The sequence below is a fragment of the Aricia agestis genome, chromosome 4 (genome assembly GCF_905147365.1).
Source record: "Aricia agestis chromosome 4, ilAriAges1.1, whole genome shotgun sequence".
NCBI lineage: Eukaryota > Metazoa > Arthropoda > Insecta > Lepidoptera > Lycaenidae > Aricia > Aricia agestis.
In genome coordinates this window covers 18292222-18318030 of record NC_056409.1, presented here as the reverse complement: position 1 = coordinate 18318030, position 25809 = coordinate 18292222, and the positions used below count along the sequence as shown (strand labels likewise).

Sequence of the window (25809 nt, the reverse complement as noted above, 5' to 3'; positions counted from 1 at the left end):
AAAAAAAGCAGTTAAAGAACGTTTGTGTGCTAAAGCGTATTATAAAGTCAATGATTTCATCAAGGACAGCACACCTTGAGAATAGGGTGGCTCCATGCAGGTTACTTTTCTTTTATTTTTGTTACATAGCTGTAAGCCATAACATTGTAATTTTCCATTTTTTAGTAAAAGATGGCCCCGTGCGAGTTTCTTACGCCGGTTCTTCTCGGCGGGGTAGTTCCCGAACCGGTGGTAGGCAACGTAGTTTCTTCGTTCGACTTTCAAAAACTGTATCATGATACCCATTTTGAATAAAAAGATATTTTATTTATTTTAAAACATAAGCATACAAAATGTATGATTTTCTTTATCCAGAATTGGTCACATTGACAATGAAATTGTTATGAATCCAACAAGAAAGGATCTTGAGAAGTCAACACTAAACCTTATAGTAGCGGCTACTACAGGCAACCTTGTGGTGATGCTGGAGGGGTTTGCCAACGACATACTCCAGCAGGATCTACTGAAAGCCATCAAATTAGGTATGAATGTAAGTCAAACCATATTGTTCATTGTAGACATTTTTCATTTGACAAGGGGTTTGTGTGCAAGAGTCAAGACTAAAATATGTTTCATACATTTCCTGTTACAGGGTTTTGTGATAATGTAATAATTTTGTTTAGCCCTTACTAATTTTGTTTGTGTCTGGAATCAAAATCTGTATGGTCTATTGTAAAAATATAAATGTCTTTATAGGAACCAAAGAAGCACAACACATAGTAAGATCTATTGAAAAACTGCAGAAATCTCATGGGAAGAGTAAAAGAGAATATGAAACTTTGCTACCGTTGGACCAAAATATTGTAGATTCCATTAAAACATTATCCACTATGAAAATAAGAGAAATATTGAGGTATGTATGAAACACCTGTTTAAAATTGAACTTAATATTCTAACCTCACAACATTGACTGTTTGGTAGTAATGTAACATTTCAGTAATAAAATATCTAACAAATTAATATTATATTTCAGTGACTTCAGTCACGACAAGACAAGTCGCGACGTGGCCATTTCAGACCTCCGGCAGACTGTTCTCAATCAGATGAGAGACACGGAAGCTGACATTAATCTGCTGCAGGACTGCTTCAACAGCCACCTCCGACAGATCTTCAGAGATATGATATTTGAGACCGACACACGCTGTGACGGACGGATGTTGGATGATTTGAGAAATATTAGTTGTGAGGTAACATATTTTATAGACATGGTGTGAGGTAACTTCATATGAGCAATCGCAGAGATGTACAGTATCTATTACAATCTTTACAATAATAGTTGTTAATAACCCTACAGAAGTGATTTAAAAATAAAACTTTTCACTTGTTTTAGGTTTGAACTACCTATAACTTGATTTTGAGTACTAGGAGCTTGAAATAGGGAGAGGTACAAAACATCGAGTTTTCTGTGACGTACTATGTCCCCTTAATATTAATATGATTTATTTGCAGGTGTCGTTATATGAACCACTACATGGCAGTGCCTTATTCCAACGCGGCCAGACTCAGGTGCTCTGTACTGTGGCATTTGATTCGCTAGAAAGCGCTATGAAAATGGATCCGCTGACTATGATAACAAGGTTAGTGGTAACTATATATATATATATATATATATATATATATATATATATATATATATATATATATATATATATATATATATATATATATATATATATATATATATATATATATATATATATATATATTATATATATATATATATATATGTATAAATACAAAATGATATATTTAATCGCGTTCATAAAAATAATGGGCTATGTCAAACGTAGACGTAGGTCCGCCGTCCACATATAAATCGATGTGTTTGCATTGTATACTCTTAACTCTGCCATGAACTTCAGTCAATGTGTAGTAATAATCTAGATTTTACAAATCACTCTTTATATTCTAGTGGTCTAAAAGAGAAAAGTTTCTTCCTGCACTACGAGTTTCCGTCGTACGCGACCGGCGAGACGGGGCGGGCGGGGTCGCGGCGGGAGGCGGGGCACGGCGCGCTGGCAGAGCGGGCTCTGCTGCCGCTGGTGCCGCCCCCGCGCTGCGCCACCCGCCTCACCGCCGAGGTGCTGGAGAGCAACGGTCAGTAGCGGAGCTAGGAGTTGATCTGACATTCGCCTTACAGTATTTCAGTCATATGATTTGAGAGCGTTTTAATTTTAATTCCTCGGGAGGGAGAGAGAAGACTACTTTTTCAATGCTGTACACTCCACACTACCGAAAACTGGGCAAAAACGTTACTAGTAGCAACCACCAGGACGATTGCGTATTTTCTGCAACAGGTGCTTGAATATAATATCCCTGTCAAATACGAGGGCTGCTATTTATGTATCCGGAATTAAAAAAAGAAACAAACATATATCATTTAATATGGTTTTATTGCTTTTCAAAATATTCGCCGCGATGATCGACACACTTTTGCATACGCTGGAACCAATTTTCATAGCACTTTTTCCATTCTGATTGAGGTATCTCCAAAACGTGCATTTTGAACGCATCAACAGCCTCTTCGCGGCTCGAAAAACGTTGACCACGTAATTTGTTCTTCGCGTATGGAAATAAAAAGAAATCGTTAGGTGCCAAATCAGGGCTGTACGGCGGATGACCAGTCAATTCGATCTTTTGACCCTCCAAAAACTGAGTTGTTTCAGCTGAGGTGTGACAGCTAGCATTGTCGTGATGTAATATGATTCTGCGTTGTCGGTTGTCCTTTCTTATTTCTTCAAAGACTTCTGGTAAACAAATGGTCGTATACCATTCAGAATTAACCGTTTTACGATTCTCTAATGGCACTGTAGCCACATGTCCATTAATTCCAAAAAAACAGGCGACCATTTGCTTCAAAGTACTTTTTGCACGAGTAACTTTTGTTGGTTTCGGCTCATCTTGGAACACCCACACCGTTGACTGTTGTTTAGTTTCGGGGTCATATGCATAGATCCAAGATTCATCACCTGTGTAGATATTATAAACGGCTTTTGACGTACCACGGTTGTATTTTTTTATCATTTTTTTGCACCAATCGACACGAGTCCGTTTTTGATCGATTGTCAAGTTGTGCGGAATCCAACGCGAACATATTTTTTTTACAGCCAAATGTTCGTGTAATATCTTATGTATGCTCGTCATACTTATGCCTAAGGACGCCTCTATCTCGCGATATGTAACATGACGATCACGCATTATTAGTTCCCGCACAGCATCTATATTTTGTGGGACAACAGCTGTTTTTGGGCGACCTTCTTTATTTTCATCCGTGAGCATAGACCGCCCACGATTAAACTCACTGTACCAGTGATAAACAGTGGTTTTTGATGGTGCTTCATCTCCAAAAGTTGCGGTGAGTTGAATAAAGCACTGTTGTTGATTTAGCCCACGCCGAAAATCGTAGTAAATCATTGCACGAAAATGTTCACGCGTTAAATCCATGGCAAATGAAGACACGCAATTTTCAAAATGACGCCACAATGGAAAAATAATTGACAGTCACATGAAACAAAATGTATTCTTCAACCAAAGAGTTCTATTTTCAAATGTTGTAATTACTTTTTAAATATTGTTCTTGTAAGTGGCCAGTTCCGGATACATAAATAGCAGCCCTCGTATTGTATGGTGCTCAAATATTGTATGGAGATACTTTGAGTTCCGGAAAAGAACATAGGATACTTTTAATACCGGGAAAATGTACTGTTCCCGCGCGTTAAACGAATTTTGGCACAACGGAGTTGCGGGGGTCATCCAGTTGGTAGATATTGTACACATACGTAGTTAGAGTTTCTGAACACTCCTTTTCCGTCAGGTTCAAGTTCCATGGCGTCAGTGTGCGGCGGCTCGCTGGCGCTGATGGACGCGGGGGTAGAGCTGGCCGCGCCCGCCGCCGGCGTCGCCATAGGGCTGGTGTCCCGGCCTGACGAACAAGGACACATAGCGGACTACAGGATACTCACTGATTTGTTAGTGAGTTTGTTTTTACTGTTATTATGTTACTTCGTTTACTGCAGCACTCAGAGACATTTGATCGTTACTTAACTTTAGCAAAAGATTTTGATAACTTAAGTTAAGATTGGTTATTACTTATTATTACTATACTGTGCTCGGCGAAACATGGCGGTAGCGGTCATTGCCTCCCTGTCAAAAACTTGTCATTGTCCATACAAAGCCGCGATTGACAACATATGACACTTCATTGTAAATCGCGGCTTTGTATAGAAAATGACAAGTTTTTGACAGGGAATCAATGACCGCTACCGCCATGTTTCGCCGAGCACAGTATAGTGTATTATAAACATTGTAATTATGGACAGTATAAATGAAATTCGCAACATTGTTGTGCTAAGTCCTATCCTATATAGATGGTAGTTTATTACTGTTATAGAAAACTGAACTGATATTAGCAAATTTTATTAAGTACAACTTTTAAAAATGGAAGAGATTGTATGGCCTTTACTTCACTATCACAGTTATAAACACAAATATTCGTTTCAAGGCAGCGCTGAATTTATATTTTGTTTTAAGTGTAGGCCATTTTATTTCCGCCGCCCCATGTACGAAATCTACCAGCCTCCTATCATGGACGTTGCCGCTCCCCTAGCTGCGCCCCGAGGCCGTGGTCTATACGGCCTATTTATAAATCCGGGGGTGTTTCAGGGTATAGAAGACTACATGGGCGACATGGACTTCAAAGTAGCGGGCACTAAGAAGGGGATCACGGCGCTTCAGGCGGACGTGAAGTTACCGGGCCTGCCGCTCAAGGTCGTCATGGAGTCAGTGCAGAAAGCCTGCGACGGCAAGAGCAAGATCATCGATATCATGAACAAGTGCTTAGATAAACCCAGGTATGTTATAATCTAGAAAACTTAGTGTGCCTTCACATTAGGTTGCCAGTAGTGAGGCAGCAGCGCGACTTCTATACTAAAAAGAGCAGCGCGACAACCACGCTTTTCTCTTTGGTATAGAAGTCGCGCTGCTACCGCACTACTGGTGACCTAATGTGAAGGCAATCTAAAGCATTCTAGACGCGAATAAAAAAATAAACGCTAATATTATAGTTTGTTAGTTTGTAATTGCCCGGATCGGCAATTTGTATACGTATGAAGACGGATTTTTTTGAGTTCCTAGCATTGTTCTCATAGAAAAAGTTGTTCATTTTGACGGGCTCATTTGATGGTTTCAAGGATAACGGTGTTTACACTAACACACTGTATATTATCTGTCTCAACTCTCATATTACTATTTTGTTTGACCAGACAAGGACGCAAAGAGAACATGCCAGTGCTGGAGGAGATGGAGGTGGAGGTGCACAAGCGGGCCAAGCTGCTCGGGGTGGGGGGGATCAATCTCAAGAGACTGTATGTGGAGACTGGAGTACAGGTCAGTGCATGAACAGATAACGTTTTCAGGCGAAATTCAATTTTTAAATTATAACGAATGGCCGTGTTCTGGTCTTTTCTATCATAATATTATTTTTTCATGCACAATAAAATGCCTATAAACACTGCCATCGCGCTGGTCCTGCATGCATCAATGTGTGGGAATATGCGTGGAGGTCGCAAAGGAAGATCTTCCGGCCGAGCGAGATGTTATGCTCGGTCAGGCCGGAGCCCACGTGATTGATTACAGCTGTCGTATAATATATACCGACGCACTTAGAAAACTTCGATAGCGCCATGCAAGAATGTGGGTACCGCCACACAACCATAATATCAGAGGTGTAATATTGTGCAAAAATCAAAAACATATTCAATAAACTTCTAGACCCTGCTGGTCTAAAACTGGTCAGTTATTTATTAATGATTAATCCTATTAATCCTATATAGGCAGAAATCACGCTCGTGCTGTAACCACTGATAGCTGCTTAGCTGTACGAGTAACGGCCAACCACACTTAGGGCCGGTTTCACCACTTCCTGATAAGTAGTGTGGCGGTACCCACAATTCGCCTAACAATCCTGCATCGCGCTATCGAAGTTTCAAAGAACGGCAAGATATGTACAATGTCTGAAATGACGTCAGTGGGCTTCGGCCTGACCGAGCATGCTATCTTGCTCGGTCGGAAGATCTTCCTTTTCGGCCGCCACTAAGAACGTTAAATTGGTGACCACCGACAAGAACACGCATCCTTCTTGACATCAATCATCATCAACACTCCCCGCCCCTCCGCACCACGTCAGCAGATATCAAGCATAACCGGGTCGCCTCGACCATAAGCCGCATTGGGCGTCCGCGCCGGTCGAACCCGTGTCTGGCTTGAACGGGGCAGCCATAGGCTACAACGACCGGTCAGCAAGCAGAGCACGGGGTCCCTCTCCTGGTCATTGCACGCGTAGCTTCGGCCCACACCTGACAACACAAGCGCATCGAAGAATACCACAGGTCTTCGGGGGGGAATGATGTGGCGGTACCCACAATTCGCCTAACAATCCTGCATCGCGCTATCGAAGTTTCGAATAACGGCAAGATATATACAACGTCTGAAATGACGTCAGTGGGCTTCGGCCTGACCGAGCATGCTATCTCGCTCGGTCGGAAGATCTTCCTTTTCGGCCGCCACTAACAACATTAAAGTAGTATGGAGTATGGAGAATCTGTCAAATAAGTTGTGGATAGCCTATCCGGAACTTTATCAAGAAGTGGTGAAACATGCCCTTAACATTGTGTAACTAACCTCGGACTAATTAGAACTTTCCTTACGTTAGAAGAGTGGCTTGACAGACAAGGATAAAATATTGTACAACTGTAATATTAAACAACATGGATCTTTTTATTAGTAAGTTGTAACTTTCAATACTTGAAATGATATTTACAATTTACAAATTATTATTTTTTTACAGATAACGCCAATAGACGAGACGCGGTACAGCGTGTTCGCGCCGTCGCAGGCCGCCATGGACGAGGCACGCGCGCGCATCGACGCCGCGCTCACCGCTGACCGCGCGCCGGAACTCGAGTTCGGAGCCATATACACCGCCAAGGTACACATACATACACTTTACTATAGAGAGAAAAGAGATCACAGCGTGCAGATGTTTTATTATTATTTATTTCCTTATTGCTCTAAAAGGACGGTCAAACACGTACGTAGTACGTGGGAGAGCCATGCTTCGGCACGAATGGGCCGGCTCGACCGGAGAAATACCACGTTCTCACAGAAAACCGGCGTGAAACAGCGCTTGCGCTGTGTTTCGCTGAGTGAGTGAGTTTACCGGAGGCCCGATCCCTTACCCTATTCCCTTCCCTACCCTCCCTTATTCCCTTCCCTTCCCTACCCTTCCCTACTATCCTATTCCCTCTTAATAGGCCGGCAACGCACCTGCAGCTCATCTGATGCTGCGAGTGTCCATGGGCGACGGAAGTTGCTTTCCATCAGGTGACCCGTTTGCTCGTTTGCCCCCTTATTTCATTTAAAAAAAAATAGGTGACAGCCTAATTGAAATAAATAATACGATACAAGTAGCAGTATGATACAATTTGCACCTTCGATTCGATCCGTGAGCACTTTGATTTATCTAATTATATTATTTAGAGCAGCTACACTCAACCTGTCTGATGGGACTAAATTAGTAGCCTGCGTGAAGTTGAAACTATTTTGAAATTCACGCCCACCAGCAAAATAATTTAGAAACGTCTGAAAGTCGTGATTTTTTTTTCACTTTCAAATAGCATAGGTATTTAGGTTGCGGCCGGCGACACCAAGACCAAAATGTGTTTGTGGCGCGTATAAAAAAAGGTTGAGTACGACTGCTATATACTATATAATATTATATCGTTTTTCAGGTGGTGGAGGTGCGTGACATCGGCGTGATGGTGACGCTGTTCCCCAACATGGCGCCCGCGCTCGTGCACAACTCGCAGCTCGACCACAGAAAGGTCAGTCATAAAATACACTTAAATATTTTGAAAGACTTTAAGGAGACACAATCATAGTTTGTTCTTAACAGATTAAGTTTTAGTTTAAGTAACAGTATCGTAAAATTAGTTATTAGTCTTAGTTAGCCATATTTTTAATCATTAAAAAAAATTGTGCACTGTGACTGTGTGTATGATCACGATTACGGGGGAGAGCCATGCTTCTGCACGAATGGGCCAGCTCGACCGGAAAAATACCACGGGCTCACAGAAATCCGGAGTGTAACAGCGCTTGCGCTGTGTTTCGCCGAGTGAGTAAGTTTACCGGAGGCCCAATCACCTACCCTATTCCCTTCCCTACCCTCCCCTACCCACCCCTACCCTATTGCGTTATTCCCTCTTAAAAGGCCGGCAACGCACCTGCAGGCTGCAGCTCGTTTGCCCCCTTATTTAATATAATTTTTTTTTTCAGATAATGCACCCATCAGTGCTTGGACTGGAGGTGGGGTCGGAGATCCAGGTGAAGTACTTCGGTCGCGACCCGGTGTCGGGCCAGCTGCGGCTGTCCAAGAAGGTGCTCAGCTCGCCCCCGCCAGCCATCGTCAGAAAACTCGACAAGAGCTAGAAGGAAACTGTCACTTTTTGGATGTACGATATATGGACGCTGTTAAGCATTTGTGCACCATCCTACAACAAAATTACGTATTGAGTTATGAATGCAGTTATGTTCTTTTGATGATTTAGATTTTTAACCGACTTCGAAAAAGGAGGCTGTTATAGAACAATACTGCATTCACAATTCGGCAAAAAAATTGTGACTAAACACAAAATATACTTACCAGCGACCATTTATAGGGATGATGCTGCTGACGTTGCCAATATGTATAGAGACTTGTAGCATTATTATTTTTTGTAGTAATATTATGATTTCAAGAAACCTTCAAAACTCGCGCGGACGCACGCTCGCGTGTGTATGAAAAATAGTATGGGCAGCTCAGGCGCGTGCGACGTAGCGCGGACGTGGGCGACGGACTGTCACACGCGCAGCGGACAGCGGGCACACGGCGCGGGCGCACGCTTTTTGCAGTTGACGTTGTTTCCGTTGACATATTTTTGCCAAATAATAAACTAGTAAATAATCCATGGTAATCTACTCGACACAACTGTACACGCCCGAGATAAGAATTATACTAGCAGCGCTATATGAGATGGGCGCACGCAACGGGTGCCCGCTCGCGGATTCGTGGCCCGTGGCGGTCTTCCGACGCGTGCGCCCGCGCCCGCATCCGCCTGTGTTTTAGCGTTGGCCCTTACTCCCAAATTTAAGTTTTTGAGAACAAGGAGTTCACCAGGTGGCGCTTAGCGCCTTCTAGCAGCCAATTAAATAATTATCAAAAACCCTCAATCGGATGTTTGATTTCGAATTCTATAACAAATTTTGGGAACAAGAGACTGACAAACGTTTAGAATATTATGATGTAATTGGCACGATAAACATACCTAATATTAATTTAAAATATAGAAATTCGTTGTATTTTCAGATCAAAAAGGTGTTAAAAGCATCTTAAAATTAGAGAGAGCCAAATATGAAGTAACATTATGCTTAGTTAGGTTGCTCTGCGCGCGACATCCGAGGTATAGGGGGCTGAAAAGCATGCTAATTGCTAATAGTTTCCTTTGACCCGCGCACCGAGAATAGTTCAGTATAATTAGTTGTTATAAAGACGTGTAAATAATAATATATAATTATTAAATAAAATTACTTCCAGTAATATTTTGTTTTTAATTTAGAATTAATTGTCAAATAATATTTGTATCGAGTACACTTAAGAGGATTCCACACCAACGTTTTTTCATACAAACGCTGTCCTGTTTCCTCCCTGGATTATGCCGTTAGAGTTGATTTTTTTCCTGAATATCTATGGCCACTATTAGCACGTCCCTATGTTTTCTTTTTTTTTTTCATAATTTAATTATTAAAAAAGATAAGAACGTCCAAAATCCCAAAAAAATGGCCAGATTTTCCTCTGTGTTCAAACACCCAGAAAACAAAACTGGCTAGAATATTCCAAAAAATTAAAACATAGGAACACAGCTCAAGCCTTGCTTTAATTCTTAATGAAAAAATTTCTTAAATCGGTTAAGTTTTGGAGAAGGAATCAGCGGACAACGAATTGAAGTTTTACTGTTCTTTTATTAGAACGTTTGTCGTGTTGTCTCTATCGCGCTCTGCAGTGGGAGACTTGAGATTGGTGAGACAGCAATACATTTTCAAATACCTATTTTCAATTTCTCTCGCCCCTGGTGTATCCTCTTAAGTCGAAACGTCGATTCGTGGTGCAAAAATTTCTTATGTTAAAACAAAGTTAGTATGAAACTCTCGCCTCGTTATTTTGATAATAATATAAATATAACTAATTTTTAGCTTCAGCTACCATTCCTTAACAGTAACGAGAGTGATAATATGTCCATTTTGTGTTTGAGACGCAAGTAAAACAAGAATTTTATATTTAAAATTTTATTGAAAGAAATAACTGTACATTTTATGAAAAATATTGTATCACATAAGGACGTTTTGTCGAAGGCACTACATTAAGTTCCGGGATCTATTAACATATAACCTGCTCAGCGATGAAATAAACGCTATAGTACAACGTTACTGACTACAATATGTATAAGTTGGTTCATTTCATCGCCAGCAGGCTTCCCAGAGACGCTTACAACTATTAACAATATTATAAAAAAAATAAGGAATTTATAACAATACTCTCGGGTGGACTACACGCGAATCTTAGCTCTAGTAGAATATAAATAGATGTCAATGTCGCATGCAGTCAATGATTAAACATAGGTATAAAAACAACATCAAATACCACATAGGTTAATACTTGCAGTCTTTGATTTCGTTGTGACTACCAGCATAACTAAACTATTTACAATATATTCGATTGATATTATTAAATATTATTTCGAATAGGAGCGCTCTGCGCAGAGCTGAATACACCGAACACCGTGCGAAATACAGTGGCATAGTTCTTATACTAATAAATGATACTATGGCTCTTAGCAACAAAAATAATAAAGTTTTCCAGTCTAAAAATAACTCAGTACATTTATGCATATCAATATCTGTATTAATCTACCTGTGGGATTCATTACAAAAATAGTTAAATATGTTATTTCACATATGTAAATGTAATTTCATAGACTAGAACCGAACCATATATTTTTCAACAAACATACAACCTAACTTTTGGCTCTGTACACAGATTAAAAAGCAGGAATATTTCGATGATATAGTTCAGTCCCTAGTCTACAGTTAGTTCATACTTCATAGAGTTACAAAAATAACCACTTCGTATATTGAGATCATCACGACTATCTCCAACTATTGCCACTATATTCTTTAAAACTAATTCATTGTTTACAATTAGGAATTAACATAAAAAGCACAATCATAAATATTATAGACAAATCAACCACAGACAAAATATTATGCTCACAATAATGGCATAAGATTGAACATTTTGCGAGTAATTTTCATTCAATAAACGGCATAACCTCGAAGCTAAAGGCAAATTTTAGTCTTTACGTATGATGGCAAGAAATAAAATATGTAAAATTAATGTGTAGCCTCTGTTCTAACAGGGACGAAGCAGCCAATCCAATTGATACCCTGCATAAACCTCATGTTTGTCATATAAACGAGTATTATATTTTCATTTTCGTCAAATCACGTCCGAAGTAACTAAATAATAAAATATTAAAAGGGTAACATTAATGTATAAATATAATTTATAAATAAATCGATTATATAAATCTTATTGTAATCGTTACACGCCTCGACTCTTAACTTCATGATAATCTGCAGCAGAGGCACTTTATTAGAAAAAAATCTCGAATATCTGTTTGATAAGTGAATCAAACCTTAGGTTACTGGTGATTTCTTTTTTTTTTTATGAAATGAGGGGGGAAACGAGCAAACGGGTCACCTGATGGAAAGCAACTTCCGTCGCCCATGGACACTCGCAGCATCAGAAGAGCTGCAGGTGCGTTGCCGGCCTTTTAAGAGGGAATAGGGGAGGGTAGGGATGGGAAGGGAGGGGAATAGGGAAGGGTAGGGAAGGGAATAGGGTAGGGGATTGGACCTCCGGTAAACTCACTCACTCGGCGAAACACAGCGCAAGCGCTGTTTCACGCCGGTTTACCATGTGGGCCGCAGATTTTCGAGCGAGCTTTGCGAGCACCCGGAAGCCTCATTACGGAGGGGAAGGGCGAGATATATCATAGTTAAGCGCGGTCCGCACTACCCCACACCAGGGGCCTCAGACGGGCTGCCGAAGGCCACTATAGCTCCTGCAGGCCGCTAAACTTACTCGAGCATCCCGACTACCCCTCGACTTCACAGATTCTTGACAACAATCACTGGCTAAGACCGAACAGCTTGAGCGCGTTAAATGCTGTGGCGAGGGCGACGTCCTCCGGCGCGCGCGCGAGGAAGCCGGCCACTAGCTCGACCACGGCGGGCAGCGCGCACGGCTCGTTGCGTTGGAACGTGCAGTAGCGGTTCACGAAGTTCATGGATCTGGAATGTATTTAATTAAACATTAGTAAGCTTTAAATAAGTCTGATAACTAAAGCCCGATTCTTATTTGAACGAATCAATCTGCGATCTTTGCTATCGCAGACGGTAGTGGGTAGAGTAATAGAGTTACACTCCCGTAAACATAAACAAAAATATTTACTTCTCCAATGTATCAAACACAGAGAGCTTCGTGGAGTAGTGAGCGTGGGGTAAATATTATTTTTATAAATAAAAGGTGGTGTCCCTTTTATTTATAAAAATAATATTTACCCATTAATATTTACATATTGCAAAACCCAAATGATAAAAAAAAACATGAATTTATTTACTAAGGCTGTATACACACGGCGCGCTGTCGCCGCGGCGCGTGTGTAAACACCCTAAGAAATTAAGAAAGTTAAAATTACCTCTCAGTTAGCGAGTCCTTAACATGCAAGGGCAGCTTGGAGGCCCGCATGTTGGGGTACATGAACGGCGAGTCGGTCTCCACCAGCAGCTTGTCTAGCGGCAGAATTCCCTCCGACAGCAGCCGTCTGATGCCTCCATCGCTCTTGTCCTTGCAGATATACCCCGTGATCCCCAGGTAAAACCCCTTCTCGATGTACTTAAGCCCTTGTTCCACGGAGCCGGTGAACGAGTGTATCACTACTGGGGGCAGTCGGCTACCGAACTCGTCTAGAATCTTCAGCAGATCGTCCTGAGCTTCCTTCTCGTGGACGAACAGAGGTTTCCGCAGCTCGCACGCCATCTCCACCTGAAACGAATAGTTTCTTAATACATAAGGCCTAACACATAAGTCGCGCGGCTGCCGCACTACTCGCGACTTAATGTGAAGGCAGAAGAAATACGACAATTTCATTTCATATCGTGAGATATGAAATGAAATTGTCGTATTTCTTACATTATCTTTTATGGTCAGAAAAATCAGTAATGCGGATTAAAAATAAAGATTATGTTATATTACAAACAAATAAGTTACTCTTAGATGAATGATTGGTCTCGCGCTCGCGCTACGACTAGATACCGTCGGAGTACTTGAAAAATGCGGCAACAAATAATACGCCTCATCGGGCGTAACCCCGCTAGTCGCGCCGCAAGCTTCGGGTGAGGTAGATGTGTCGATAATTTTCGAAATTTTAAGTTACGTCCGTAGCAAAATGCCAATTTGCGTAGTGAGACTATGCAATAATAACACTACAAGAAACAAGAAGGGTACTGGCATCGCATACCATCAGTAAATATTATATAAATCGTCATAAACACAGAAAAATAATATAAACCTGAAAATTAGGATCGGAGTACCGCTTGATGTTCAGTGTTACCAATTACCATAAACTAAAAATTCCCAAATTTTTCTGAGATTGTGATTTTTATTTATTTATTTATTATATCTTATTTTTTTTTATATATACATAGTGGATGAGTGGATGAGCGCATTAAAATCTCTAGCTAGGGTAGCTGGTTCCAATCCCGCCAACGGAACAAAAAGTTTTCAAAGTTCCTGGATCATGAATGTGTATTAATAAATATGAATTATGAGTATCATATTATAATAAAAATCTTAAATACAGTTTATATTTTATGTAAGTACACAATACAGTAACAAATGAGAAAACAAATTTAACATTTGCTTTTTTATGACTCATTCTCAACTTTCGTTAAACTTCCTACCATTGTTTTTGTATTGTTTTCTCATCAATATTGTACCCATTATATTTCGTTGACCTAAACAACGTTGTTATTTTATCGCATTCTTTTCGAATGGACTTTATTCCAATAGTAAAGTTTATCTGGTGATTGAAAAATTACTTACTATACAATAATAATAAATTACAAGACCACAGCAACTAATTTTTCCCCATTGATTGGGCACCAGTCACGTATCTGGCAACCCGATTATCTACGCACACAACAATATTTGTGCATTGTTTTACACACACTACAATATTGAGGTGCCGCATTCGGGAATCTGTATTTTCTATACAGCGCGGTATCTAGTCGAGCGCGCGCGCGAGACCAATCATTTATCTAAGATGTTATTATTAAAAACGTAACGTAATAATGGCAGCTTTGGGTCCCAAAAACAAGTCGACATACAGTCGAAAAACACAACTCTCTTAACGTGGTCGGGTAATTATGTCGTGTACTTATTAAGTATATGCATCTTGCGCATGCTTTGCTGCGGTCATAATAAATATAACCTTACAGATTGCGTTAAAGACGGCCTTCGTCAACGATTAAGAAGTAAGACATTTACCGAGCATAGTAAGAATCACAAGACTATCTTAAGGGACGGGGGAGCTGACTACTTGCGAAGGATCACACAAAATACAAGGTTTTAAAGTTTCGGTAATTTAAAACTTTATACTTCTACGCCTGCCGTAAACTTATAGTTTAGGTAATCATTATTATCAAAGTGTTCCAAATTACATTGCGTATCGTAGTTATGTAAATTGTTAAATGTGTTAAATGTTTATGGTTCTCGCAACCACTTTATTGCTTATTAACTTGAGCTAACGATTTATTAACTTTCAAGTGATATCATAATCTCATAATATTGCAACTATACCTATATTTTTTAATTTTAGTTTATTCGAGTAATATTTGCAATTAATCATCATACATCAGGTTTTGAAAAACATAATACATTATACGAGCTTTTGCCCGCGGCTTCGCTCGCGTTAAGAAGTATTATTATATACGAACTTTCATCACTTATTTTAACCCTTTGGAGGTGGAATTGATCAAAATCCTTTCTTAGCGGATGCCTACGTCATAATATCTACCTGCATGCCAAATTTCAGCCCGATCGGTCCAGTGGTTTGGGCTGTGCGTTGATAGATCACCATGTCAGTCAGTCACCTTTGAGTTTTATATACAGGGTGTAACAAAAATAAGTGATAATACTTTAGGGTGTGTACGTGTTTCTTGTAGAGAGTTCACTGTGAAAGTAGCAGCGCTGAACGACCAAAAATTGTTTTCACTTTTGTATGGGGAAACTCGTGACCCTCGGGCCCTTGCCCATACAAATGTGAAAAAAAATTTTCGTCCTTCGTCGCTGCTACTTTCACAGTGAACTCTCTATAAGGAACACGTACACACCATAAAGTATTATCACTTATTTTTGTTACACACTGTATATAGATTTATAACGCATAAAATCCTTCATATTCCACAGTAGGGAATACGCGAAGATCGGATCAGAGGGCGCTACTAACACATACAGTAAATAACCCTACCAAAAGGAAAATGTTGCAAACATCACAATATTAATAGAAACGTTGTCGAACAAACATTTTTGTTTACTGCCTATGCTGGCGCTGCCGTCTAGCGTGACAACATTGCAGTGATAAGTTTAAGCTATTCAGATAAGTCATGTTGACATTAACGCTGAAGCCAGTGCAAACCGAACGCGAAGGGACCAATTGCTTTGCCAAGTAGTTTGAAGGACCATGACTCCGTGACTCATGAGTTAAGGCGACGCCTTGATAATTTGGCTGTAGCGATATCGATTTTTCTCAGCAATGACTAAAGCTAAGAAATTAAAGTTCATTGTCAGTATTCATCATGTCTTTGTCTTTGAATTACCCATAGCATAACACGATTGGTCTACTTTTATAACACAGAATAATCAATCAAAAGACCTCTGTAAAAAAGGGATTCTAATTTTGCCAACATAGGAAAGTGATTTAAGCTTCCAAAATTTGTACATAGATTGGTTCAAGCATATAATTTAATTTGCCCATAGCTTTTTTGAAATATATTTATGGTTCTTAAATTACGCGACAAAAACCATTTTGTCGCTTACGCCCTTTCCATTTCTTGTTTTCTATAGGAGGCCGGGCCGGCCTCTCATAGAAAACAAGCAATACATACGAATATTATAAATGCGAAAGTGTGTCTGTCTGTCCGTCTGTCAGTCTATCTATTTGTCTGTTACCTCTTCACGCCCAAACCGCTGAACCGATTTTGCTGAAATTCGGTATGGAGTCCCGAGAAAGGACAGGGGATACTTTTTATCCCGGGAAAATGTACCCGCGCGATAAACGAATTTTGGCGCAACGGAGTTGCGGGCGTCATCTAGTCTAAAATATATCCAACACGGTTTTTTACTTTAAGACAAGACTCTTAAATCTTATCTGAAAACTTTATCAACCTGAGACTTATATTGCGATAACCTGGTTCAGATGTCTCCGAGATACGAACATTGTTCTATTTTCAAAAATTTTCTCTCAAAAGAAGGATCTAAGTTTGCGAGTTTCCGCGCGATAAAGGAATTTTGGCGCAACGGAGTTTCGGCCGTCATCTAGTTAACTATAAAGGCACATTTAGTGCACATCAAAATCGGCCTTTGTCTATCCCAAGGCTAAACCACAAGCGTTCCTAGCACGCGCTTTCATGGCCATCAAATATCAAGATTAATGTTTCCTTTAACGCATAGATTATCGAGTATCGAAATTAATGTTTCCTACTACAAATAAATTGTATCGAACAGGATACGAGAATAGCTCAGACAGAATGTGGTCCTACAAATGTCAAAGGAAATGGATGAAATAACAAACGCCTTTTAGATCTTATGATAAAATATAGATGTGTCGATGAAGATATGAAGCTCCATTGTATTTTAAGCTGCTTCCGGTATGATTATTAATTCAAAAGGCAGAAGGTATAAACTTTAAATACCGATTTTATTAGCTTCTTAAGAGGATACACCAGGGGCTAGAGAAATGAAAAAAAAGTACTTACGTGTAATATCTATAGCTGTCTCCCTTACCTCAAGCCTATACCGCAGAACGCGATAGAGACAACTGCAGAAAATCAACGATTCGTTGTCCCCTGATTCCTTCTCCAAAAATTAACCGATTTAAGTACTTTTTTCATTAAAGATTAAAGAAAGGCTTGAGCTGTGTTCCTATGTTTTTTTTTTTTTTGGTTTAATCTGGTCAAATCTGTTTTCTGGATGTTTGAACACAGCGGAAAATCTGGCCATTTTTTTGGGTTTTTGAACGTTCATATCTTATATTTAATAATTAAATTATGAAAAAAAGAAAACATAGGGATATTGTATTAGTGGCCGCAGATATAGATATTCAGGAAAAAAATTATAACTCTACTAGCATTATACTTGTGTGCACTTCCGTCAGTGGCGGGCGTGTTCGTTGTGTGCAATTAAAATGTCGGTCAAAATTAAGTGCAACAGTTGTAATATTGTGATTGATGAGTTGCTTTCTTATTTGCAAAATAAGATATCGATTGCAGATGAAGAGACGTTAGTGAAAATATGTGCTTCAACATTTTCGAGCGAGCAGATAAAAGAATCTAAGGAGTTACTTTTTGATTCGGTACCAAAGGATTTCCATAAAATTAGTCGCAAAGGAAAAGGCAAGGAAAATCGTATTCTTTATGACTTGATTTCCTTCTTTAAAGTGACTGATCCTGATGTTCTCCCGGTGTTCGTGGCGCGGGATCTAGATAAGCTCCCACCAATATCATTTGATCACTTAGATACCTCGAAGCTACTTAAGGATCTAGCAATTGTTCGCAGCGAAATCGAGAATATAAAATCGTCCTACGTGACAATTGAACAACTAGAAGAGCTGAAAAAAGAAGTATTGCAATCGACAAGTACTTCGCCTCCCTTTTCGTCAGCAAAAATAAACATGAAAAGGGGTGCGTATAGAGATAGTGGGCCGATAGCCTTGTCAAACTTGGATGAATCTTTTGATTTCAACAACGAAATAAACAGTTCGGTGCAAATAAATACCAAAAACCTGGAAAACAGTGTTGAAAATGACGGTAGGGGCAAATCTACAAATATTAAAAGCCCGTTATCGAGGCCGCTTTGCGCTGAGTCAACCGATAACGAACAAGTTACCAATCAGCTGTGTATAGGCAAGTGCACAGAGGAATGTCAGTCGTATGCCGCGCGTATAAAGTCGAATACGAAAAACACTGTGAATGACGGCTGGGAGATAGTGCAAAAAAGGCCCCGTAAGGCTAAGAATTATATTGTTGGGAAGAAAGGGAGTGTATTAGTTGAGGCCGAGGAGAAGTTTAAAGCGGCGGAGCGATATGTACCCCTTTTTATTACGAATGTGCATAAAAATACATCCGAATCTGACATCGCTGCCTATGTGCAATGTAAAACACAAGAAATTATCAAGCCCGAAAAAATTATAATGAAACGAGATTGCGATTATAACGCATATAAATTCTTTGTGCCTCATCATAAGCTATCTCTGTTTTTGGACGATAAACTATGGCCTAAAGGAATTATTTTTCGCCGATTTGTTAACTTCAAGACGAAACAAAATGTAACTTCTGAAAGAGATGCCGGCAAAATACAAATTACATAGTTATGCATTCTTATAATTTTGTTACATTTAACTGCAAAAATGTTAAACGCTCCGTTGACAACATACGAGATTTGTGTAAAAACTCAGATATAATAGCCCTACAGGAAACATGGCTAACACAGGAAGATATCCCGTTTCTAAATACGATCTGTGATGACTTCGGCTGCACGGGGGTGTCGGCTATGGACACGCAGGCTGGCCTGATAAGAGGTCGTCCGTTTGGCGGTGTGGCCCTGTTGTGGAGGCGCAGTGTTTTTAGTGACGTATCTGTAGTGGAATGCAATAACTCGCGAATATGTGCTATTAAAATAGTGTTAAAACAGAAATCTATACTCGTGATGAGTGTGTACATGCCTACAGATGAGGTAAACAATCTTGTGGAATTTACTGATACGCTCAGTTCGGTAAGTGCTATTATTGACAGTAGTAGTTTAGACTGTGTATATATTTTGGGGGACTTAAACGCCCACCCATACGAACGTTTTTATTACGAACTTGATAATTTTTGTGCGGAGCAGCAATGGATATGTATTGATATGGAAAAGTTGGGTATAAATTCGGACACCTACACTTTTGTCAGTGACGCACACGGGTCTAGAAGGTGGCTCGACCATTGCATTATAACTAAATCAGCTGCAAACTCAATTAAAAGTGTATATACTTTGTGTGATACTTATTGGTCAGATCACATGCCACTTGTTATTGAGGTTAATTTAGATAATGTATTGTCAACAAAAGTAGATACAATTTTCAGTCATAATAAGGTTATATGGGGGGAGCGCACACAAAAACAAATTTCTTCCTACCAAAACGAATGTCATAGTAGGCTAAGAAATATTGATTTTCCTTCTGAACTTCAAAACTGTAGTGACAAAATGTGTTGTGACAAAAGTCATAGAAGTATAATAGATAACTTGTATAAACAGATTGTCGATGCCCTTAGGGAAGCGTCTATAATAAGTAGTAAGAATGTGAGACCTAAGAGGAGAATTGTCGCGGGGTGGAATAGACATGTGGCGCAGGCGCACCGTGAGGCTAAGGAGAAGTTTAATATATGGGTTGCATCTGGTAAACCTATTTGTGGCAAAACCTATGACGAAATGTGTTTAACTAGAAAAATATTTAAGTCTAGACTGAAGTGGTGTCAAAACCATGAGACGCAAATAAAAATGAACATCCTGGCCTCGCACCACTCTAAACATGATTTCCGTTCTTTTTGGAAACATACAAATAGGCACCAAGCTCGGCCAGGCCTACCGATTTCTATTAACGGGGTAAATGAGTCTAATAAGATTGCAAATTTATTCGCGAATCACTTTGTAATAAAGTCTCCTCTTGGGCCCTCACTCTCAATGGTGAGTGCTGGTCCCGTCGTGGACAGGAATATATTTTTTAATACTAAGTCAGTAATTAATGTTATTAAATCCATGTCAAAAGGAAAATCGCCTGGCCACGACGGGCTCAGTATTGAGCATCTAAAGTTTGCTGGCCCACATCTTCCTAGATTGCTTTTTATGCTGTTTAATTTTTGTATTGGACATAGTTACATGCCAAATGATATGATGCGCACAGTGGTAGTACCTATTGTAAAAAATAAAACGGGTGACCTAGCCGACATTAGTAATTATAGGCCTATATCACTGGCTACCATCTTGTCAAAAGTGTTTGACAGCTTGCTTAATACACAGTTAAATAAGCATGTTCAGTTACATGACAATCAGTTTGGTTTTAGACCTAAATTGTCCACAGAAAGTGCAATACTGTGTCTTAAGCATGCTGTCAGATACTACAATAAACGTAAAACACCAGTTTTTGCTTGCTTCCTCGACCTGTCTAGGGCATTTGACTTGGTTTCCTACGACATACTATGGAAGAAGCTGGAACATCGGAATTTACCACCAGATCTAATTAAAGTCTTCAAGTACTGGTATGGGAACCAAGTCAATTGCGTTAGATGGGATGGTGCGCTGTCTGCGCCATATGTGTTGGAGTGTGGAATGAGACAGGGGGGGTTATGCTCGCCAACCCTGTTTAATATTTATATAGATGGCCTTATTGGTGAGCTCAGCAGCACCAGAGTCGGCTGCTATATAGATGGAGTAGGTATTAATAATATAAGTTACGCGGATGACATGGTGCTGCTAAGTGCATCAGTGTGTGGGCTGAGGAGACTGGTAGCCATGTGTGCAGCGTATGCCGCCTCGCATGGACTAGTCTACAATGTCAAAAAAAGTGTGGTCATGGTCTTTGAGGACGGAAGTAGACGCTGGTCGAATGTGCCCTCTGTATCTATTAATAACTGCGTGTTACAGAGGGTACACAAGTTTAAATATCTAGGACATATGCTGACTTCCGACCTCAAGGACGATGACGACATAGAAAGAGAACGAAGGGCGTTGTCGGTTCGTGCTAATATGTTGGTCCGTAGGTTTGCGCGCTGTACGAGGTCGGTCAAGATTACTCTTTTCAGAGCATTTTGCACGACCTTCTACACGTGCAGCCTGTGGAACACATACACGCTTAGGGCCTACAACGCTCTTCGTGTCCAGTTTAACAACGCATTCAGAATGCTGTTGGGGCTTCCCCGCTACTGCAGCGCTTCGGGCATGTTTGCTGAGGCACGCGTGGATTGCTTCTACGCCACTATGCGCAAACGATGCGCGTCTTTAGTGCGAAGAGTGAGGGGGAGTACCAACAGCATTCTTGCTATGATAGCTAGTCGACTCGATTGTCCATATGTGCGTCACTGCTGTGCCATATCTAACGGTATGGAGCAGAGGTGATGCACAATGTACTCAAAATAGGTAATATTATTTATTTAAACTTATAAAGATAATTTTACTAACATAATTTATAAGCCTTTACTAACAAATGAGTCTATGTAACTTGATTTAATAAACTATTTCATTTCATTTCATTTCATTCATTATCCAGGGAGGAAACAGGGGACAACGTTTGTATGGAAAAAAGGGCGGTGTGGACTCCTCTTAATGCGAAATAAACTTCTTTTCAAGAGACCCAAACCGTTATGATCGTTGATAATAATTACTACAGCATTCTAATTTTCTGACCCCAGTAGCTATACCAATAACAATCCACGTGGCAGTCTTATGATAAAGTTATGTCAAGCAGGATTGCTTAATGCTTAACTAGAAGCGATAACTGATAAATATACGAGAAACAGACGTATTTCCGTTGCTAGATCATTATCGCTTTCAAGTTCCGTACGCGTGTTCGAATGTTTAGTAAACTGCATATCCTAAATACCCTGAAACTACGTCCAGATGTACAGTTCCAGCTCGGCCCTAAATATAGTTCGTGACGTGAACGTTTGAGTCACTGAACTGATACAAATATAGGGTTGTCAACTTGTCAGTTCCACGTTTCCTGATTTTGATGAGACTATTTTGGGCGCTAATTAAAACTTTAAAAATTCTGGAAGGTTTCCAAGTTTCATAGATACACGAGCTTACGATGCAATGAAAAATATTATCGGTCGGCTAAATTATCTTTTAATTAGTGTATAATAAGCAATAACAAAATAATGACTAATTAATTAACATATTATTTTATACTGACCGATAAGAAGTTTCAAAAGCAGACAGACTTATCTAGTTCTAATCTAGATGCTAGGCGATAACAGATCTCATTGTTACACACGTGTTGTGTAAACACGTTAAATATCACAAACCACATAAAACGTTAGAAAGTGGTGAAAGTGTAGTTAAATTTATGATTAATAAACATTTAAGCAAGGAATGAAGGAAATGGCGAGGGCCGAATTTGAGCAACACTTTTAAAATATGGCATTAATCGCATGTTTCGCAAGTAAATCAAAACAAAAATACCGTTAAACTGCGAAATTAAAATTCTTAACACATTAAAACATTTAACATACAGTTATTCCTATGTCAGAACGTCAGTTTAACAAACTAGTGCGGAAAGAACTTACAAACTGCTTGATTTATACTTAAGTCCGTTCCGTCCGTTGCGCGAAAATTTGTTTCTAGCGCGGGAACCGTACATATTTCCGAGATAAAAAAATATCATATTATTATGCCGGCGCCAGACATGTGTTGAAATACGGAAATACCCAAGTGTGGCACTGACATTTGCCTATTTGTGCAAAGTTTGAACACACATTTGTTAGTAGTTTGCCATCATGAGTCGGTTTTTCTGCGCACATCAAAGTAAACAAACTTCAAAGTGTGTGCGGCCTGCCACACTTGTCGCACAAACTTTGGACTTTGGAGCAATTGTAGATTGGAACATCAATAATGAACTGGAGTAATGAGTTAGTTATCGAATTTCTTAAGCTACTTCAAGCAAAAGCCTCAAAAATTTAATTATATATTATAAAAAATGTAATGCACTCAAATAAAATAGATTGATAGCGTCCACAAAATAGTCGTCCAATCTGTCAGCCATCTTTGTAATAACTGTGCCGTGAAACATTTGAAAACAAGTCTGGCAGGCATATTTGTGATCCTGTTTGCGCACGTCAAAGTTTTCAAAAAGTTTGCTCAAACTTTGAAGCACATGTCTGGCGCCGGCTTTTCATATGTCCAAAATCGGTTTGCCGGTTTGGGCCTGAAGCGGTAACAGACAGACTTTCGAATTTATAATATTAGTATTTATGTTTAATATATTATATTATTATTATATGTACTTACATTGTATGTTTTTTTAGAATAGGAAAAATTCTGTGATTAATCAACATGGAAATGCTTATATAAAAATTTGGCAATTATATGTATTTTAACTTTTAACTATCTGACAACCCTATGGGCTATGTTGATCCAGCTCATAATATCATAACAGCACCTCGTGGTCGGCCGACCTCTGGCCGCGCGGAGATCAAACCAATGATATCACAGTTCAGGTGTAAACAACTATTTTCCCGAAACTTCTGTAGCATTCGTCCTTGAAGTTTGAAGCCAGGTAGCTTTAGTCTCTTATGACTTATGAATAATGTGTATCAGGCATTACATTTGATGCCATGGCTAAAGCTCTGTGTAAATTGAAACTGATATTAGTAGAGAAATACAATACCATATTTCTCTACTAATATCAGACTTAAGCTCTAATAATAATATCAACTGCTTTTTTGTCACATTAAACCTCTCAAAAAGAAAGATTCTCCTAAAGACCTACATTTGAATTTTATCAATTTATTTTTCAAAAAGTAGTTCAAATGATACCTCAGTTACGAGGCTAAGGCTGCCTGTAGAATCTTTATCAAAAAAAAGTGTGTCCGTAACTCACCTGTCTTTTAAACACCTCTCTTTGCACATGGGGCTCGGAGAACTCCTTGCTGTAGTTAAGTCCACACTCCCCGACAGCGACACACTCCGGGGCAGCTGCTATTTCCATGAGCTCCGCCCACATGTCCTCGTCAACCATGGATTTGGCATCGTGAGGATGTACACCTTGGAAAATGATTATTGGGTGAAACATCTATTAAAACAGGCAAAGAGGGAACAATTAACTTTACTGCAAATTTTCTTAAAAAATGTAAAAATATATACAATTAATAGAAATGGTCAGTTAACAATAATATTTATCTTCTATGATACATCATAAAGCAAAATTTGTGTCAGAACATTTTTAATGCTAGTAATAAAGCCACCCAGAATAATAATGCCAACCCACAGTATCTATGTGTATAGGTTCTTCGTAGTTAACAATCCACAAGGTGACTCAAGTTTAATTAGGGATTTTGAATAACAAATGCTTTGATTGTTGTTTACAATATGCAAAGTTGTCATGGTTCCGAATTCTAATAGTAGTGCATTAATGCTCACCTGCGGTTGAATAAATAGTGCTCGGGTAAAGTCTAGTCAGTCTTAAAGCTTCTTTACTGCTCCTCACTGAGGTGCCAGTAACCATAATTTTTTGTACACCTACAAAAAAAAACATCAAACTCATTCATTATCCAAAACAAGTAAATAGAGTGGAAAGTACAGGGTGTACATAAAATATGTCAAGTAAAATTCCTTTTTAGGAAAATATAACCTCCGAATCATATTCAGTGTAAACAAGGTTTTCAAGGATGATTTAATTTCCAGACTGTGCAGTCAGTGCCAAGTGGCCATCTGGTTATTATGTGAGTCACTAGCGAAGTGCTCAATTATACATGTTAAATGTTTATAAACTATGTACACAAAAACTGAAAAGGGTTACAATATTTTAAGATTATATTATATATTATAAATTATTACTTTTAGCCCATCAATTCCCAAGCGGCAGCCTGCTGCCACATAACCATATTGAAAATCTATTATGTCTGTGATACCCACAATGTTAATTAGCTTCTGTTATGTTGTATTATTATATGATTTACAGTAGACTGTTGATTAATGAATCTAAACTATCTTCTGAGAGAGTAGCCTGGAATGTAGCAGTGGCTGACAATAATAAAAAACAATATAACAAGCAAGACGACATGAAATATTTATAAGTGCTTCTATGAGCAGTAAACTATCATATTTTCACTAAAGCTATTAATTCAGTGTTGAATCAAAACGAGGGTTCCGCTGTTACGTATGTAACATATTTGCACGCGATGTTGGTGCTCTGTAGTCTGTAATTGCAGCTAATGTATCCTCACCTGCATCTTTTGCTCTTTGTATCACAGAATCGAGATCACGGCCGTACTTCTTATTCGTTAAATTGGCACCAATATCAATTACAATAAGATTTTCGTAACACCCTTTGAGTTGCTCGGATATCTGGACTTCTTCGGACGTCATCCTGATTTGTGAAGCTTATTTATGTGGTGTTTCTCTGAAAATTACGAGGGCATGAGCTTAATTTTTTTTTCCAACACATTATTGAGCTAACATTCAAACCATACTTACAAATTGAATCAAACACACTTGCTTAATAAGCTTCTTTAATTTTTAATGACTAGTTATAAAATACACCTTCCTACTGAGATGCCACCATGTTTTTGAAGTTTTTTTATAAA

General features: G+C 39.3%; 2 protein-coding genes across 3 annotated transcripts in view; one reads left to right on the top strand and one right to left on the bottom strand.

Moving 5' to 3' along the window:
* The window catches only part of LOC121725870 (polyribonucleotide nucleotidyltransferase 1, mitochondrial), a 25011-nt gene extending 5047 nt beyond the window's left edge, over positions 1–19964 (top strand). Inside the window, exons 4-16 of one of the 2 annotated variants that reach the window (XM_042113016.1) lie at positions 355–521; positions 736–892; positions 1013–1226; positions 1489–1616; positions 1952–2136; positions 3854–4011; positions 4702–4889; positions 5301–5424; positions 6884–7024; positions 7827–7919; positions 8371–8532; positions 18909–18912; positions 19954–19964. In XM_042113016.1, the coding sequence (XP_041968950.1) occupies positions 355–521; positions 736–892; positions 1013–1226; positions 1489–1616; positions 1952–2136; positions 3854–4011; positions 4702–4889; positions 5301–5424; positions 6884–7024; positions 7827–7919; positions 8371–8523 (1708 nt within the window). In that variant the 3' untranslated portion in view covers positions 8524–8532; positions 18909–18912; positions 19954–19964. Of the gene's footprint in view, positions 1–354; positions 522–735; positions 893–1012; positions 1227–1488; positions 1617–1951; positions 2137–3853; positions 4012–4701; positions 4890–5300; positions 5425–6883; positions 7025–7826; positions 7920–8370; positions 8602–18908; positions 18913–19953 lie in introns of those variants that run through there. The other variant, XM_042113015.1, reaches the window with a different exon arrangement.
* LOC121725872 (3'-5' ssDNA/RNA exonuclease TatD) lies at positions 12107–25809 on the bottom strand. Its single transcript, XM_042113017.1, has 6 exons — positions 25700–25809; positions 25450–25625; positions 24644–24742; positions 24105–24268; positions 12891–13237; positions 12107–12483 (listed from the first exon to the last, which is right to left on the bottom strand). The coding sequence occupies exons 2-6, from the start codon at positions 25589–25591 to the stop codon at positions 12321–12323; spliced, it is 915 nt and encodes a 304-aa protein (XP_041968951.1). The 5' UTR covers positions 25592–25625; positions 25700–25809; the 3' UTR covers positions 12107–12320.